Genomic DNA, 14864 nt, shown 5'->3' on the forward strand with positions numbered 1-14864 from the left:
GGCTGCAGCCAAATGTTTTCTCTTTGGAAAGGATCAGCCTGCGCTGTACTCGGCAATTTGGCGAGCAAGCTGTTTGGCCCGTTTGACTTGGGGAATGCGCTTCTCCTCGCAACACATGCTGCCCGAAGGAACCTGCCTCTCCTTCTGAGAAGGGAAGATGATCACGCTGGCCACTTTTACAGAGAAAACTGAGTGGCAGATGGAGCTAGACTGTTGTCAGGTACTTCAGAAACGCTTCCTTAAAAGCCTAGCATATGCTGGGGTAGACAGAAAATACACCAGGCACAGAACCTTGCTGGGTGGAAGCTCGTTTTTTTTTTCTGGTCTTCCACTCCTGCCACTTTCTCTTAACAGGCAGAGCTGTATTTCTATGAAAAACAGACAGATGAACCTGTCCAGAGTACTGATTCTCCCCAAGAAGTCACAGTCCTGATCTCAGGTTGCAACTGACCAAGTTACAACCCTCTGTGTTTTGGTTGTTTAGTATGAGGGGACATATGCTATCCATAGTGAAAAAAAAATAAAAATCTGTTATCTGCTGCATGTACAAGGATACCATCAAAGAGAAACAGACAATGGCCAGATTTTTGGAGTGTTCAAAGATAACCAGAAGGTGCTAAATTGGTGATGGCACTGTTGATAGAAGTCAGTCTCAGCTTTTGAAGTAGCTGCTATATAAGCAATGCAACAAGCTGGCCTTCCGAACACTTCAGTGCAAATTGAAGTGAGGTACAGAGATGATTACTTCTTCACTGGTAATTTTAACATCTTTATGGCACGCAAAGTTATACAAGTTGTTTGGTACAGCTTAATGTAGAAGCTATTTGTATGTCTAATAAACAGGTAGGTTAATTCACCTATAATTTAGAGGTGTAAGTCAGGAATAGCTACAACATTCATACCAGAGCAAGGCAAGCAAAAGTAAGACTGAAATCCAGACCACTATTTGCGAAACCATTCATGCATTAATGTTCTGAATACATACATATGTAAACACACATACACGCAATATTATTTGGTATATAAAACCAACACACTGCACAGCTCTGCATTAATAGTGACTTTTGCTGTTATAAAACACAGCTTTTGTGGGGTGTTTACTATTACAGTGAAATTGAAATCATGTTTTAAAAGTGTTAAAAATAAAAATGTTACTGGCAGTTCAGAAATAACAAGACATCTGGAAAAGCATGCATCCAAAATGCTGAAGATTGTCACTAAACACTCCTCTTGCCAGTCTTTGGTTTATCACTGAAAAACTAGCATTCAAAGTTAAAAAAGGTTAACATTTCTTAATCCAAAAAAGTTTTAAAACACAACTATGTTCTAAAAACAAAATCCAAGGAGAAAGTCCTTTCTACATACACTTGCTCAATGTTCAACCATTGCCTTTTTTTTTTTAAATCAGGTCTAGAGGCATGAGAAAGCTTACTGCATATCATGAGAACAACTGTACCATGGCAGAAATTACTATTTTATTTTTCTTTTGGAGATGGAATTTGCTATAGATTTTGTCAATTTATGTCCAGTATTCATTAGTCTCCAGATGCCATCCTTTCCATTTATTCCTAAACTAATACTGAGACCCTGACAGCAGTGAGACAACACAAGTACTTTGCTCTCTTCATAGAGGATCACTGTGGTTTTGGGTAGCTGAACCCAAATGATCACTTGTGTTTTGGACTCCTGTCCCATCAACACTTGAGGTATGCAGCAAATTTCAAGTGCCAATGTATACGCGTATCTTATGTATACTCTCCTGCAAATCATAGCTACAAACCATTTTCAGGGTTTTTGAGAATTTACAAAGGTCCCAGCCTGAAAATACCCCAAACTGGATCACCCACCACTGCAGAACACCAGACCTTCACTGTTCACCTCACCCACTGCCAGAAGTCACTCCTGCTTCAGTGGTGACTTCACTGAGCTAATTCTAGACAGGTTATAGCAGTAGTACTCAGCCCGATCTGTAAATTCAGTAATTAGCTAGACTTTGTTTATCCTCAGTGGAGGATGTCAACAATAATGTTAATCGATAGCACTAGTTTTATCTGGAGCTTTTATTTATTTTATTTCAAACAATTATCCCCTACAGGCAAGCAAGACAACTGACTCACCAGGGAGCTGAAGCCTGCAGTATGGCCACCCACTATTTCTACATTTAAGATAGCAAGAAGAACAAACAATGAAGTAATTTATTTATGAGCAAGATCCCTGCCCTCATCTTGAGAAAAATCATCAGCTGACATATCTGCCACTTTTTCATTGAAAACCTCTAGCCCACTCTGTGGCTGGAGTCATAATCCCTATGCTCTTTCCATGTTCTTTTCCACTTGCCTTTTACCTCCTCTGGGGTAAAATTAAGTCCATGGGTGCTTTGCTGCTGATTTTGGTCAAACCATGGTCCACCTTACTATTTGTATGTGACAGCCACCCAAGCCATGAGGCTCTTCAGTAAAAGTTTTTTTTGTTTGTTTGTTTGTTTAATTTAATTCCTTAATGTGAACATTGTAAAGATATTTAAGCTAGTTTTCTATTCTATTGATTGATTTTTGTTAAAAAGTTCCAGAACAATGAATATAACATAAGAAATATAAGGTACAGCTGCTAGGGACAAACATTTCATTACAAGACGGATGACAACATAATCACTGCTGAATTATTGTTTAAACGCCATTACAATATAAATAATGTGGAAGACAGAACTAACTTCCTGAGCTACTTACTGCCAGCAATAACTGCTATTTCTTCAGGTCTTACATAATTTTAGACTCTTGGTTCTCTGTTCTACATTAGCTGGTGTTCATTAACTGAAAACTTTTAATAAAGAAAAGGCATGGTAAGGAGGAAGGAAAGGTTATTTGCTGTTAGAGATTCTGTGGGGGAAAAAAAAAAAAAAGATTCAAAGCCTGTTTTGGGGGGTTGTTTTTTGTTGCTGTTGTTTTTTGATTTTTTGTTTGTATTTCCAAAGCCAAGAACTATGGACAGATTGCAGCTTCTTGCCACTTACAGGCTGCACCTAACTGCACTGAATACGGGAACAGCATCACTCCCCATCGCTAGTCAGGGCCATATGGTACTTTAGGCCAGTCATACAAGACGTGTGAAGTCAGAATACTGTTTTTTTCTGTATTCAATCATACTGGATTTCCTTCTGCCTCCTCATTTGCATGTAAATTAAAGGTTGACAGCAAACTCTCAGAAGGGTGTCACACGGAAGAAAAGCTGACTCAAATGCTAGTTGATGTTGTTTTGCAGCTAGTCCCATATGCAAAAGCTGCGGCATTGGAGCACTGCGTTAGGTTGTTCTGGCTGGCTGCAGTTCAGATGACAATGTAATGGTAAGCTGACAAAAAGGTCGAATTAATACATTGACTGGACCACAGCTAGCCAGCTAATTCCCTCCACCACCTCTGCCACAGACCTCCTTTTAAAGACTGAACCCTGCAAGAAAATATTGAAGTTGGAGCCACTGAGCCAGAGGAAAGTTGCACAGTATTATCTGTGGGCCCAGCGGGTATGTAGAGACACAGTATGCTGAAATAAGAACAGTGCCATAAACTTTACATGTAATTCTTTGGGGAAGGAAAAGGTGAAGCAAAGCTGAAGCTGAATTAATGAGTCAGCTATAGCAGGTGGGGGAGAGCAAGCGACTGATGGGAATAAGGCTGGGTGCCATGAGAGCACAAGCGGTAGTGTTTACACAGGAGGTTTTATTTCATAATGAGAAAGGGAGGGTGGAAAAGTTAGAGAATTACTAGGGACTGGGGGAAGAATCTGCACTGCATCTCTGTTTGTCTTACATATATCTGCTTACCATGAAGTCAAAGCACCTAATGGTGGGAATAAGGCAAAAAGGATTTGCTCAAGGCATTAAAGTTTTCTAAAGGACAGATTAAATAACAGTGCTCCAAAAATCAATTTTGAGGGGCTTATGAAGCCTTGAATGGGCTTTTGCAGCACAAAAGCAAGATTGAGTTTTTACTGAACTTGTCATTTATTTGGGTTTACAGCTTTCAGTAAGTATCAGGAAAAACATAAAACAACAGCAAAGTAAACAATGAGCATTCACACAGTAATCAAATAAAAACCATGTGGAAGTGCAATCCAAATTACTGAGTGACCTAATTCACGCAAAAGTATAAGAAAATAAAGCTCCCAGTTGCACCAGAAAAACATTTAAAAATGGACAAAAACAACACTAACAACAAAAACACCTTTAATCTAAACTGGTAATGAATTCAAACAGCTGTTCTTGGCCAGAAAGTTTTCATAATCTCTTGCTTCCCTGTCCTCACCAGAGGTTGTGTTTGTGTAGTGTCAGACCACCCAGAAAAATTAAAAAAAAAAAAAATCCTGAGCGAAATCATATCTAATATGTGACCTGGTTTTGACTTCAGTAGAACAGATCCATAAGTACTAAAACACTACAGTGCAATTCAGAGAGCTTGCAGTTAAGAGAGAGGACAAAACATACACCTAGCCAAATTCATTTACCCTTAAAAGTTGAAAATATGAACAAAACTGTTGCCAGGCACTTGTGGAGCTCCATACCACATACGAATTGATTTCATTAAACTTTAAATACTGATATACGGGTATAGGCATTGATGTTTGCTTGAAATGGTAAGGAAAAAGTTGTTAGGAGGGACTGATGATAGTTGTATCCCTCGATTTATGTCTTACTGCTTTAAAAGTGGAATAATACAGCCCCCTAGCTGTTCGTAGAGGCAATTCATGCTGAAGTGGGAGAGGTGATTCATGCTTCTACAGCAATGTGCTAAATTCCACAGCACAAGAGAATACAGCAGTCAGCAAAGGAACTTGATGTCAAGAAGTGAAGCAGAAATATAAAAGATGAAAACACAAAAGATTATATGTTAAGTGTTAGTAATTCACGTGCATATAAAGTCTAAAGCAACACAATTCAGCTGCTAGCGTAGCATCATTTCAAACTTCAGCTTCTAACCTGTATGTTGGCAGTTTCAGCCTTTAGCATCCATGGGCACTGGCAGCTACTGTGATTCAAGCAGCATCAACATTTAGATTGTTAGTTTGAACATACTGGTGACAACCTTCCTTTTGTCTTCTTAAACTTCTGCAATTACCAGCAATGTGGTTTTCTGGAAACCATGCAGTTCTGAACAATGGAACAGGAAACCCTACCTTATGCTATGTAAAATATATTTGTATTAGTGAGCCTCATCATCTCTGGAGAAAAACTAAAGTTCTAGAAAAGTAATTCATTCTAATTAAGTCCAGTGCTGTACAAACATAGCATTCCAGGCATATTCAAAAATATATTGGTGGAAAGCATTTGTATTTCAGAACATTGAGATCAAATGAACAGCACCTGAGAAAAGCCACGTAAAAACGTGAGTGTTGGCATCTTCCATTTGTGTACTGCTTCACTTACATGTAGGCTTCATTTCCAACCTCCTATACTTAATTGAAAGTAATAAAACATCCACATACAAAATAGTGTGCAAAAATTGGTAAAGTTCTCCTTTCAGATGTGCACAGCTCTAGCTAGTGATGAGCATTCAGCTTTCGCTGTTCATGCTACACTGGATATGCACACATTTACAGAGCAGAGAATATTAAATCCTAGAGGAAGATTTTGCTTTCACTTACTATACATATCTTATTCTAAATTGTAGGACAAAATCTGCCCTGACTCACGCCCTGTGTAGGGAAGTCAAAAATGATGCACGGAGGTTAAAGTCATTTTAGACTTTGGTGACCAAAGGCAAAATTATCATCTTAGATTTTAAAAACTGTATTTCTTGTACATTTGCTAGACTAGCCCTGATGAGTAAAATCAACTGTTCTCCTGATGGTGAATATCACTGAAATTGTAAATTTATTGGAAGTTTCTGAAAAGGTTAGCGACTCTGTCAGTGTTAATTCCTGCAATCACTGTTTTCTCTGTCTTCCTCTGAGGTGAGAAATTTAGGGTACAAAAAGTCTCAAGGGATTTGTATTTGAGGTGAAAGGAGATTAAGAAAAAAAAAATGGAAGTGGAAGAAACTAGCATTGTAAATGCCTTAAGGATTTGTCCTACAGAAAAAGCAAAGCTAACTATTCTTAGATATTTGCCATCAACTGCCACATGCAGTGTCTCTACTAAAGGCACTGTGATACTGGGGCGAGCTTGGCTGCTTTTTGTTTTATAACAATTGCCTGAACAGCTCTGCAAATGCTTCAGTAAAGATAATTGCACACAGAACAATTTGAACTTATATGTTTAGTCATAAAAATTATTCAATAAATATGGGATGAAAAGGCTAAGTATTTCTTGAGTCAGCAACAATGGCTCCTTGTATTTTTATTTGTAATTTTATAGTTCAGGAAGAACCTTATGACTGGCAAATGAGATAATTCCCCTGTAATCCAATTGATGATCAGCTGGAAACACACTGTTGAAAATCAAGACCTGTTTGTTCTATTAAAATACCAGATAATCCTGTTTCTTGGCTCTTTTGCCACTACTTCTTTGAAATTCTGATGACAGCAGAATACCCACAGAGCACTGTACACACCAATGAAGTAAAAACATCAGGCTAATCTGAAAGGCAAGACTGAAAGTTGGAGTCACAACTGATTTTTTTCTGCAAGTATTCATTACATCAACCACAGCTCTTAGCTGTTAAAGAAATTTGGCTGGTTTAATCATGTAATCATGTGATGCACAGATAAATCTACAGGATGGTCTCCAGGTGGATATAGACACTTGCTGGTAACACCGGTAAATAATTAAAAAAAAAAAAAAAAAAAAGAAAGCTTTTATGATGGAATGCCTGCATCGATCCTGCAGCTTTACTAGCAGACATAATTGAGTTGAAAAGCAACAGTATCTTCTTTTGAATTATGAAGGTGCACTATTCAAACTTCCTGGATGCTGTCTAAATTCAATCCTTATTCTAATCATTTACGTGTAGATGCATCCTGGATATTCCTAAATAAACCGTACCCTAAGATGTCTGTAAAAGTAACCAAATGTGAATGATACTTGACTTCTCACCCCATCTCACCCCCTCCCTGGGAGGGATGCAAAGGTTGATTTGCCCTTCGCTTTAGGTAGACACACTACCACCTTCTAATCTCAATAATATACTTCACTAGACCAGCAAGAAACAGATCAGACTGAGCTTTCTGTTTTAGCAGAGGAAACTCATTTTAGCTGGGTGGACTAAACATGAGATTTGAAAAGAAAGTCTTCCCCCACTACTGTATGGTTGCCACAAGAGTCCTTCTCCAGGTGGTTTCCTGACCTGAACAAAGTTTACTCAGTCTCCTAGAGTGCCTTAGGTCTTTGTATCACTGGCACCTCCAAGGCTCGCCTGAACAGATTCAGGCACTCAGAAAGAGCCTCAGCTCTCAAAGGAGCCCTCAGCTGGCCTTTGCTGAACTCTCCTAGGAACACTTGTTGGTTTTTGCTTACACTGTCATGCCTCCCTTGCCCTCCACTGGAGAGGCTTCTCCCTCTAGATGGGCTGGATGCGGCAGCCAGGCCAAGGAAAGCAAAAAATAATAATAATTTAAAAAAAAGCAGGTTAAATACACACATACTTTATACAAAGTATAACTTGGTTTTCATTTAAATTATGTTAGCTCAGGTTTTCATGTACACTGGTGAATAAATATTGGTCAACTAAAGGGAAGTGCATAATCAAGACTATGTCGGTTCTTCTCTTCTGTTAAGCACTTGAAAGGACAATGTCCTGATCCTAAACAGGAAGAGCATCCAGCATACAAGGCTGCCTAATGTCTGGTTGTTTGCTTCTTACAAACCATACCTGAAAACATTTTCTAAAGGGTATTCTTCTGAACGCGGCAATGCAATGGCTGTATACACACACACACACACACACAACTGAGCTGTACAATTTATTTTATAGATGGCAGAAAGGCTAGAAAGCTGCATTTCTAAGTAAGGAAAAGAAGAAAGTTTCTGATGCAGTCATTTTTCATAGGAAATTCTGAGTTATTAGTATAAGAAAGCGGAAAAAAACTACAGGGTAATCAGACAAAATGTTAAGATAAAATATAAATATTTACTATAAGTTTGAAGCTGTAAAAAATTACTTGCAGGAAGGCAGTGTGACCCATCCAAGTCTGTGACTTTGTTAATTATCCAGTAGATGATTATTTATAACAAAATAATGCAAACATTTAAATATGTACAGTAATGGCTTCTTGCCAGAATGAAATGTAATCACGATGTTCCCAGGATTTAAAAAAAAAAAATTATGATTAATGGCACGATTTTTGAACATGATTACATTGTAATCTGTGTAACATCAAACTGGAGCTAGACATAGCAACCTGATGGATGCACAATAGGACTTCATGAAACCCCTGTGCATCACATCTGAGGTTTTTTTTCCTTCATCAAAAAAAGGAGGCAAGAAAAAAATAAACAGGACCACAAGTTCCAACAGGATGGCGGCAGCACAACTGGACCTCCAGTAAAGCCTGACTGGGGAGGACCTTCAGGGATGTCAGATGCTGAGCTCATGACCACCTGGCTTAACGCTCTGCTCCTCCAGCTTACTGATAGCCACTGCTCCTATCAGCCAGGAAAGGGGAAGCAGAGAGAATCACGGTCCTAAAACGATGTTTTTTGTCTCTGTGGTGGAGTGCCTGTTAATGCACAGAACAATAGCTTGCACGGTATAATTTACTGCGTGGCAATTCATGCAAACATTCAGTCTGCCCTGGCCTAAACCATACCAGCTTCATGAAGAAAAAATTGTGCATATCCCTATGATATATCCTTGTATTTGGACCATTAAGGCTCAGATTATGCCTTTGTAAACTAGGTAATCCCACTCATTATCTATTTTGTTCTTGCCTATCTACATATGTTGTAAATGGTTTGAAACAGACACTCCTTTGATGCTGTTCAGAGATTTAGAAAGGAAGCTACAGTTTTGGCTTGAACTGTGGGAATTACTCTAACATTAAAATCCAGGTTTTCTGAAGACATTTTGAGTGAGAAAGTCCTCATCCTAAGAGTCAGAAAAAAAATGGTAAAGCAAAGGCACACTAAATTGTTAGCTAGCCAAAAAGTTAGCTGTATCATAATAGTTTTTGGAAGACCTGGAAAACACTGGGAAGAGTACCAAGAAGAAAGGTGTTCATCCCACCGCAGGTATTTTACTGCATTACCTCAGATTTATTTGAAAATGCATACTTCGCATTTTTTGGTGGAATGCGTTAAAATCTTGAGCCTAACTGGTTAAGTGTTGTAATTCACATTCAGGTGGAATGCTGTTATATTTTAATTTAATTCTCACCTTTGGACACTTAAACTTCTTCAAATTTTACTTGTTGAAAATGCTTAGAAGAATTCCATTATCATGAAATAGACTCCATAGATAACCAAAACCCTAGATTTGAACATATATAACAAAAGAGAATAAATTTCATCTTCAAGATGAAGGCACTTGCGTAGATTGAAAAAAGAATTTCAACAGACCTGCCTTTGTCTACTGGAAATACGACACTAAATTCAGCGTACTTTTTTCTTCTCAAAACACATGGAATTCTTCTGCATTGTTGCTCTTAAAAGCTCATGTTATTGACTTCTTTGCCAATCGTTTGCCCACCAAAAATATACAGAAAATCTTTTCGTTTTTTTTCTTCATTAATGGTATGTTTTATGATCTCAAAATATTTTAAATAGGAAAAGCTATTTAGTACAACTGTAGTAACTATCTACAGGTTATGTGTAACCACCAAAGCAATGCTATTTCCTATGATACTTTGAATTTCACTTTTTGCAGATCTTCAATGAAAAAAATAATTATAATTTTGATATTTGTGATATTAACTATTTCTGCAATACAGAAGAAATATTCAACATATTTCTGTCCTTTCGACAACTGCTCAAACCACTTTTATTCTATTGTAAACAGACTGAATTAAAGTGATGTGCCAAACTTAGTATGTAGAAATTGTGCAAATTTCAAAGTTATTGATTTCTGACAGTGCTTACAGGCATTAAGCAATACTTTTTCAGCCATCTGAAATGGCTCACTTCAGCGTGGAGACTACATTGAAGGAAAGCTGAAAATGTTTTGACTGCCTAGTCGATATTCATTTTACTTTAAGATTCAGGACTTAGAAAAAAAATATTTATTTATTTTTTTTAATTTCTCAATCATCTTTTAGCCCATGGCATAAAATGATATTTAATCCCTGTAGGAAAATATTGCCTTTTTTTTTTTTTGTCCTCTCAGAGGAATAACCACAAGGGTTCTTCCTGCAAGATTTCCATGAAAGAGGAAATGCTCTTTCTGCTAAATTTCTACGTTATGTGGAACGTAACAGTTGATGAATGTTGACTAAAGTATATAAAAAAAGATCATCAAGTCCAACCATTAACCTAGCACTGCCAAGTCTACCACTAAGCCATGTCCCTAAGAACCACAATTACACGTGCTTTAAATACCTCCAGCGATGGTGACTCAGCTGCTTCCCTGGGCAGCCTCCTCCAAATTCACGCACCCAATGTGGGGGCCGAACCCACTACTGGGATTTAGAGTCCCATGTAATCAGTACCTTGGAAGACAGCTTCCACTCTGACATAATACTATTTCTAAAATAAAGTATTTGGTTGAGTTTACTGTACTGTAAAGTCACTCAAGAATGCTTTTATTTCTGTGATGATTAGAGAAAAGTCAAGCTCCCCCCCCCAAAAAAAAAAAAAATCTTTAGGATTTTAAGATGAGAAGTAACTTGGCATTGTATTGTAAACCACTTTACCAAGGCAGGGGTACCACATTTCTGTGTGAGATTTGCAAGAGATGAGTATCTATGCCTATGCTGTGCAAAAATAGCTCTTACGGAGTAAATCTGACACTGGGCTCACCATGCACACACCACAATGTAAATTTATTCCCATGCAGGGACCATTTATTCTAGCTGTCCAGATCCCTGGAAACTTATATGAGGCAATGCCAAGACCACTAGATATCCAGAAATCCTGGAGAAACATCCAACATCCTCAAATCTGATTGAATAGACCAGAAGTTAAACAAATTCACCCTTGCTCTGGTTTCCAGGAGGGACCTTGAAAGGAGGAGACTAGACATTTAGCTACTTGGGCGATCTGGGATACATGTAGAGCACCTAATAGAACAAGAAGGTAACTAACTTTCTGCCAACAGACATTGGAGTACGTTTAGCAGAAGGATTTTTTTCCCCTCTCATCAGCAACCTAAAAGCTTCCCAAATCCTGATTTAGGTTTTACTGTGGCACAAAAGTAAAATAAATGTCAGATAACAGTAGCTTAGATAACAATAAAAGGCAGGGAGAAGAGAAGTACGGTATGTAAAATGCTAAAGTGAAAAAAAATCTGACAGGATCAGCTGTAATATTTCTGTTGTTCCAACTGAAACTTAAAACAAGTAAACTTAACATGTCTCAGCAGAAACTTTTCAGCTTAAATTTAATCACACAATTTATTAGAAAAAAAAAGCTATTTTCAGCTGGACTTATGTACCTAAGACGATAAGAAAAAGTTGGGTTTATTTTATTGCTGTTCCAGATGGTATCCAAAAGGGACTGAGAAGTGTGGGAGTAACCATTCTCCACTTACATGGGGTTTGGATTTAGAAAGTTACATATGTCACGCAACTGCCAACTACTTCTTAAAAGGTTCCATGGCTTGTAACACTGGACTCCACAGAGACAATGATATGAAGAATAAAGAAAAACTAATTCAGTGTTTTTGCAGTCAGCATCCCTAGCTGAAAAGGCGGTTCAAAGGAAATGCAACTTGAGGATTTGTGGAGGGCTGGCAGGCTTAGAGACATTCATTTTCTATATATGATTCAGGCCATCTCTTCACTGAAAGATAATTTATCTGAGAGTGTCAAGATAGGACTCAAGAAAAGAGATACAGAGTAGATCTGACCTGACTTGCGAATCTGCTATTTTATTTCTCTGACAAGAAATGTAAGGAGAGGGACAGAGTGAGTAGCAGTAGATTACACTGACACTTAGTAATCCCTGCATTAAGAAAGACCTTTGAACTCCAGCTTCCTGGATTGAAGAAGATAAGCCACATCACAGAACTGATACATCGATACCACTGTACAAGCTATGAGAAATAAACTGCCCAATTTCAGAGTACAATTATTCGGAATTCAAGAAACAGTACAGAGATAAAACGTGTATTTTTTCTCACTAGAGGCAAGAAAAATGTTAGTATGGCTGCTACAAGCACAGATATCAGTAACACACAGTGAATTACCTACTGGATCTTTAACACCATGGTGTTCCTTGTGGCCTCCAGTCAAGGCATCCATATCTATGTAAAAAATGATCTTTAGGAACACACATTGAGAGCAGTACATTTACATCCCATCTAATTTTATCCACTTAATAACAGGTGACTTAAGAGCCTAGTTGCCACAGATTGTTCATACATTCAATGAGACAAAGCACTATCACTTCACTTTTCAATTATTTGTTTTTAGCTAGTAGTCAAGAAACCAAATCAGGAGGAAAAAACGCATGTGTAATTACCTTGAAATGGATTTAATAAAGGCTGAAGAACCTGAATCATTTAGCGGTTGGATAAGGCATCTGTAAACAATTTGATAGAAAACCTAAGCTAGAAAGCCCTGAGAATCCTGGTTAACAAAATATAGTATCATCTAAATATTTTTTTAAATTACTTGAGCTACAATCATCCATTAAAGGGTGCTTTCTGATGTAAAGTTGCAAGAAATTCTGAACCAAAAAAACAATCAGCCTTTTCTTTTCAAACCTTACCAACACACATGAAGTGCCCCTACCTGCCTGTCATAAGTAAGATTTTCTTATTTGGAAGAAACTCTTAGAAGATCTGAAAAAGCAAGCATTAAATCAGGTCTTGCAGCATACTGAAATGCTGTCCCATAAAATAATTACATCCCTTTATACTTCAGGAGAATAAGGGACTGAAAAACACTGAAAAAAAAATAAAAAAGTGAGTCAGAAAAGGACAGTAGAAGTAGCTAAAGTCATAGGATTTCTTGACCAGACACAATTCAGAATTCTGCAACTCAAAATTTTATACCCTGTTCCAGACAGTTGATGAGGAAAGTAACCCTAGCCAACATGACTCAGAGAAAAATTACCTCCTGGTCCCACTCAGGTGATCATCTTAACCCTGAGTATGTAAGCAAATTAAATCCAATTAACACCTGACATCCTAACCAATAGTCCCATTTTTACCTGCTGCCAATCTCTTACCATTTAAGAAAGGGTGGTTCCCTTCTCCTAGACCATGCACCAAGAAGAAACATCAAAGTCCTGATGTATGCAGAATAGCAGAAGCCCTAGCACATTGTTGAATTAAAAATATTTCTGCTTGTAGACTGTGTAAGAAAAGTACACAAACAAGTTCTATAAACTTCTCTGGCAATGCCAGTAAGTATCCAAAGCTTTATATCACAAGCTTTGAATTCTGACTTTGAATTCTGACTCATCATTGCCTTACTGTGTCACACACATCCTTTCATTAATTTATAAATTTCCATCCTGAAGTAGTTCAGTTCCCTGCCTCTGTGACCTTGTCTGGAAAAGAGTTCCAGAGCTTTACACAGATTGCCAAGATCCTTCTTCTAAATTTCCCATTTATTCATAATTGGTTGTATGTATCTGATCTCGAAATGGCGCTATCCTTCAACATAAAAGTCTTCTCACATCACATCTACCCCCACACGTACTCATAAAGATATAACCATATGCCCTTTCAAGCTTTGTTTTGCCAGATAAGCTATTTTCATCTCAGCTGAGAAAATAGGTACTCCTTTCCCCTAACCATCCCACTCTGCACCTGCTGTGAATTAATGTGGGTCATGACAACTGCAAACAATAATCTGAGAGTTGTCTTACCAGTGCCTTGTAAAGCAATGTTAACACCTTATTGTCTTCTCTAAAAATCCTTTGCTTAATGTAACCTAAAGCTGCTTCACAGCCATGATATAACCATGGCTCCTGGTCACCATACAACTGACTCATGCAGCAAACCCCTTCTCTCTATGGTTGCCAGTGGTCATCAAGTCACCAGCTTTTACCAAAAGAACATACTAGTCCCCTAATAGTGCTTTCTTTTTGTGCTATCAGGTTTCCATTCTGTCAGTCCCTGAAGTCATTTGCTTTTTTCTGCTAGTCATATTCCAACTTCATTACATCTGTTAATGCTATACCCCTTCTAGTTTGATTATTTAAGTCAAACTATTTAAATACTATTTAAGTCAGTCCTAAGACGAGTCCAAAAGGAATTCTACTATCAACCTCATTTCATTTCTGTTTCCATTTTTAACATAATCCTCTTTTAATATAACTCTCAGTTCCTCATCCACCTTACAATTTTTGCAGTAATGCCCATCTTCTCCACTTTAAATAAGTGCCCAGCAGGAACAATATAATGCCTTGTTTTGATCAAGGAAGATTAGGTTCACTACATTACTCTTTTCTGGGACAATTATCTTATCAAAGAAAGATATTAAGTTAGTTTGACATGATCTGCCCTTGATAAAACCACGTTGTAGCTTTCCCCACTTGCCATTTACTGCCAGGTCCTTGATAATTTTTTCCTTCAAAATCTATTCTAAGACCTTGCTCAGTGTTGAGGTCAAACTACCAGGTCTGCCTTGTATTTGACCACCTTTTTCCCTTTTCTGTATACAAGGAATAACTATATTATACTTTATCTGTATGGAACTAGCCCTGAATCGAACAGATACACTTAGATCCCTGCAAATCAGCATTTGCATTTACTGATACTTTCCATGCCCTTAAATCATTATTCTTTAACCCTCTCCATTTCATCCTAGTAAGCAGGCTACGTTTAGCTGCT

The 14864-nt window shown here is 37.8% G+C and overlaps 1 protein-coding gene across 4 annotated transcripts in view; it reads right to left on the minus strand.

Annotated features, from left to right (window-relative positions):
• GFRA1 (GDNF family receptor alpha 1) overlaps nucleotides 1–14864 on the minus strand; it is a 260122-nt gene that overhangs the window by 146323 nt on the left and 98935 nt on the right. The window contains exons 1-2 of one of the 4 annotated variants that reach the window (XM_068688819.1): nucleotides 12814–13000; nucleotides 12542–12601 (exon numbers count right to left, since the gene is read on the minus strand). The exons of 1 other annotated variant lie outside the window; for it this stretch is intronic. In XM_068688819.1, coding sequence (XP_068544920.1) covers nucleotides 12542–12581 — 40 coding nt within the window. In that variant the 5' untranslated portion in view covers nucleotides 12582–12601; nucleotides 12814–13000. Of the gene's footprint in view, nucleotides 1–12266; nucleotides 12337–12541; nucleotides 12602–12813; nucleotides 13001–14864 lie in introns of those variants that run through there. 2 more of the 4 variants (XM_068688816.1, XM_068688822.1) reach the window with 2 other exon arrangements.

Source organism: Anas acuta, chromosome 7, assembly GCF_963932015.1.
Source record: "Anas acuta chromosome 7, bAnaAcu1.1, whole genome shotgun sequence".
Lineage (NCBI taxonomy): Eukaryota > Metazoa > Chordata > Aves > Anseriformes > Anatidae > Anas > Anas acuta.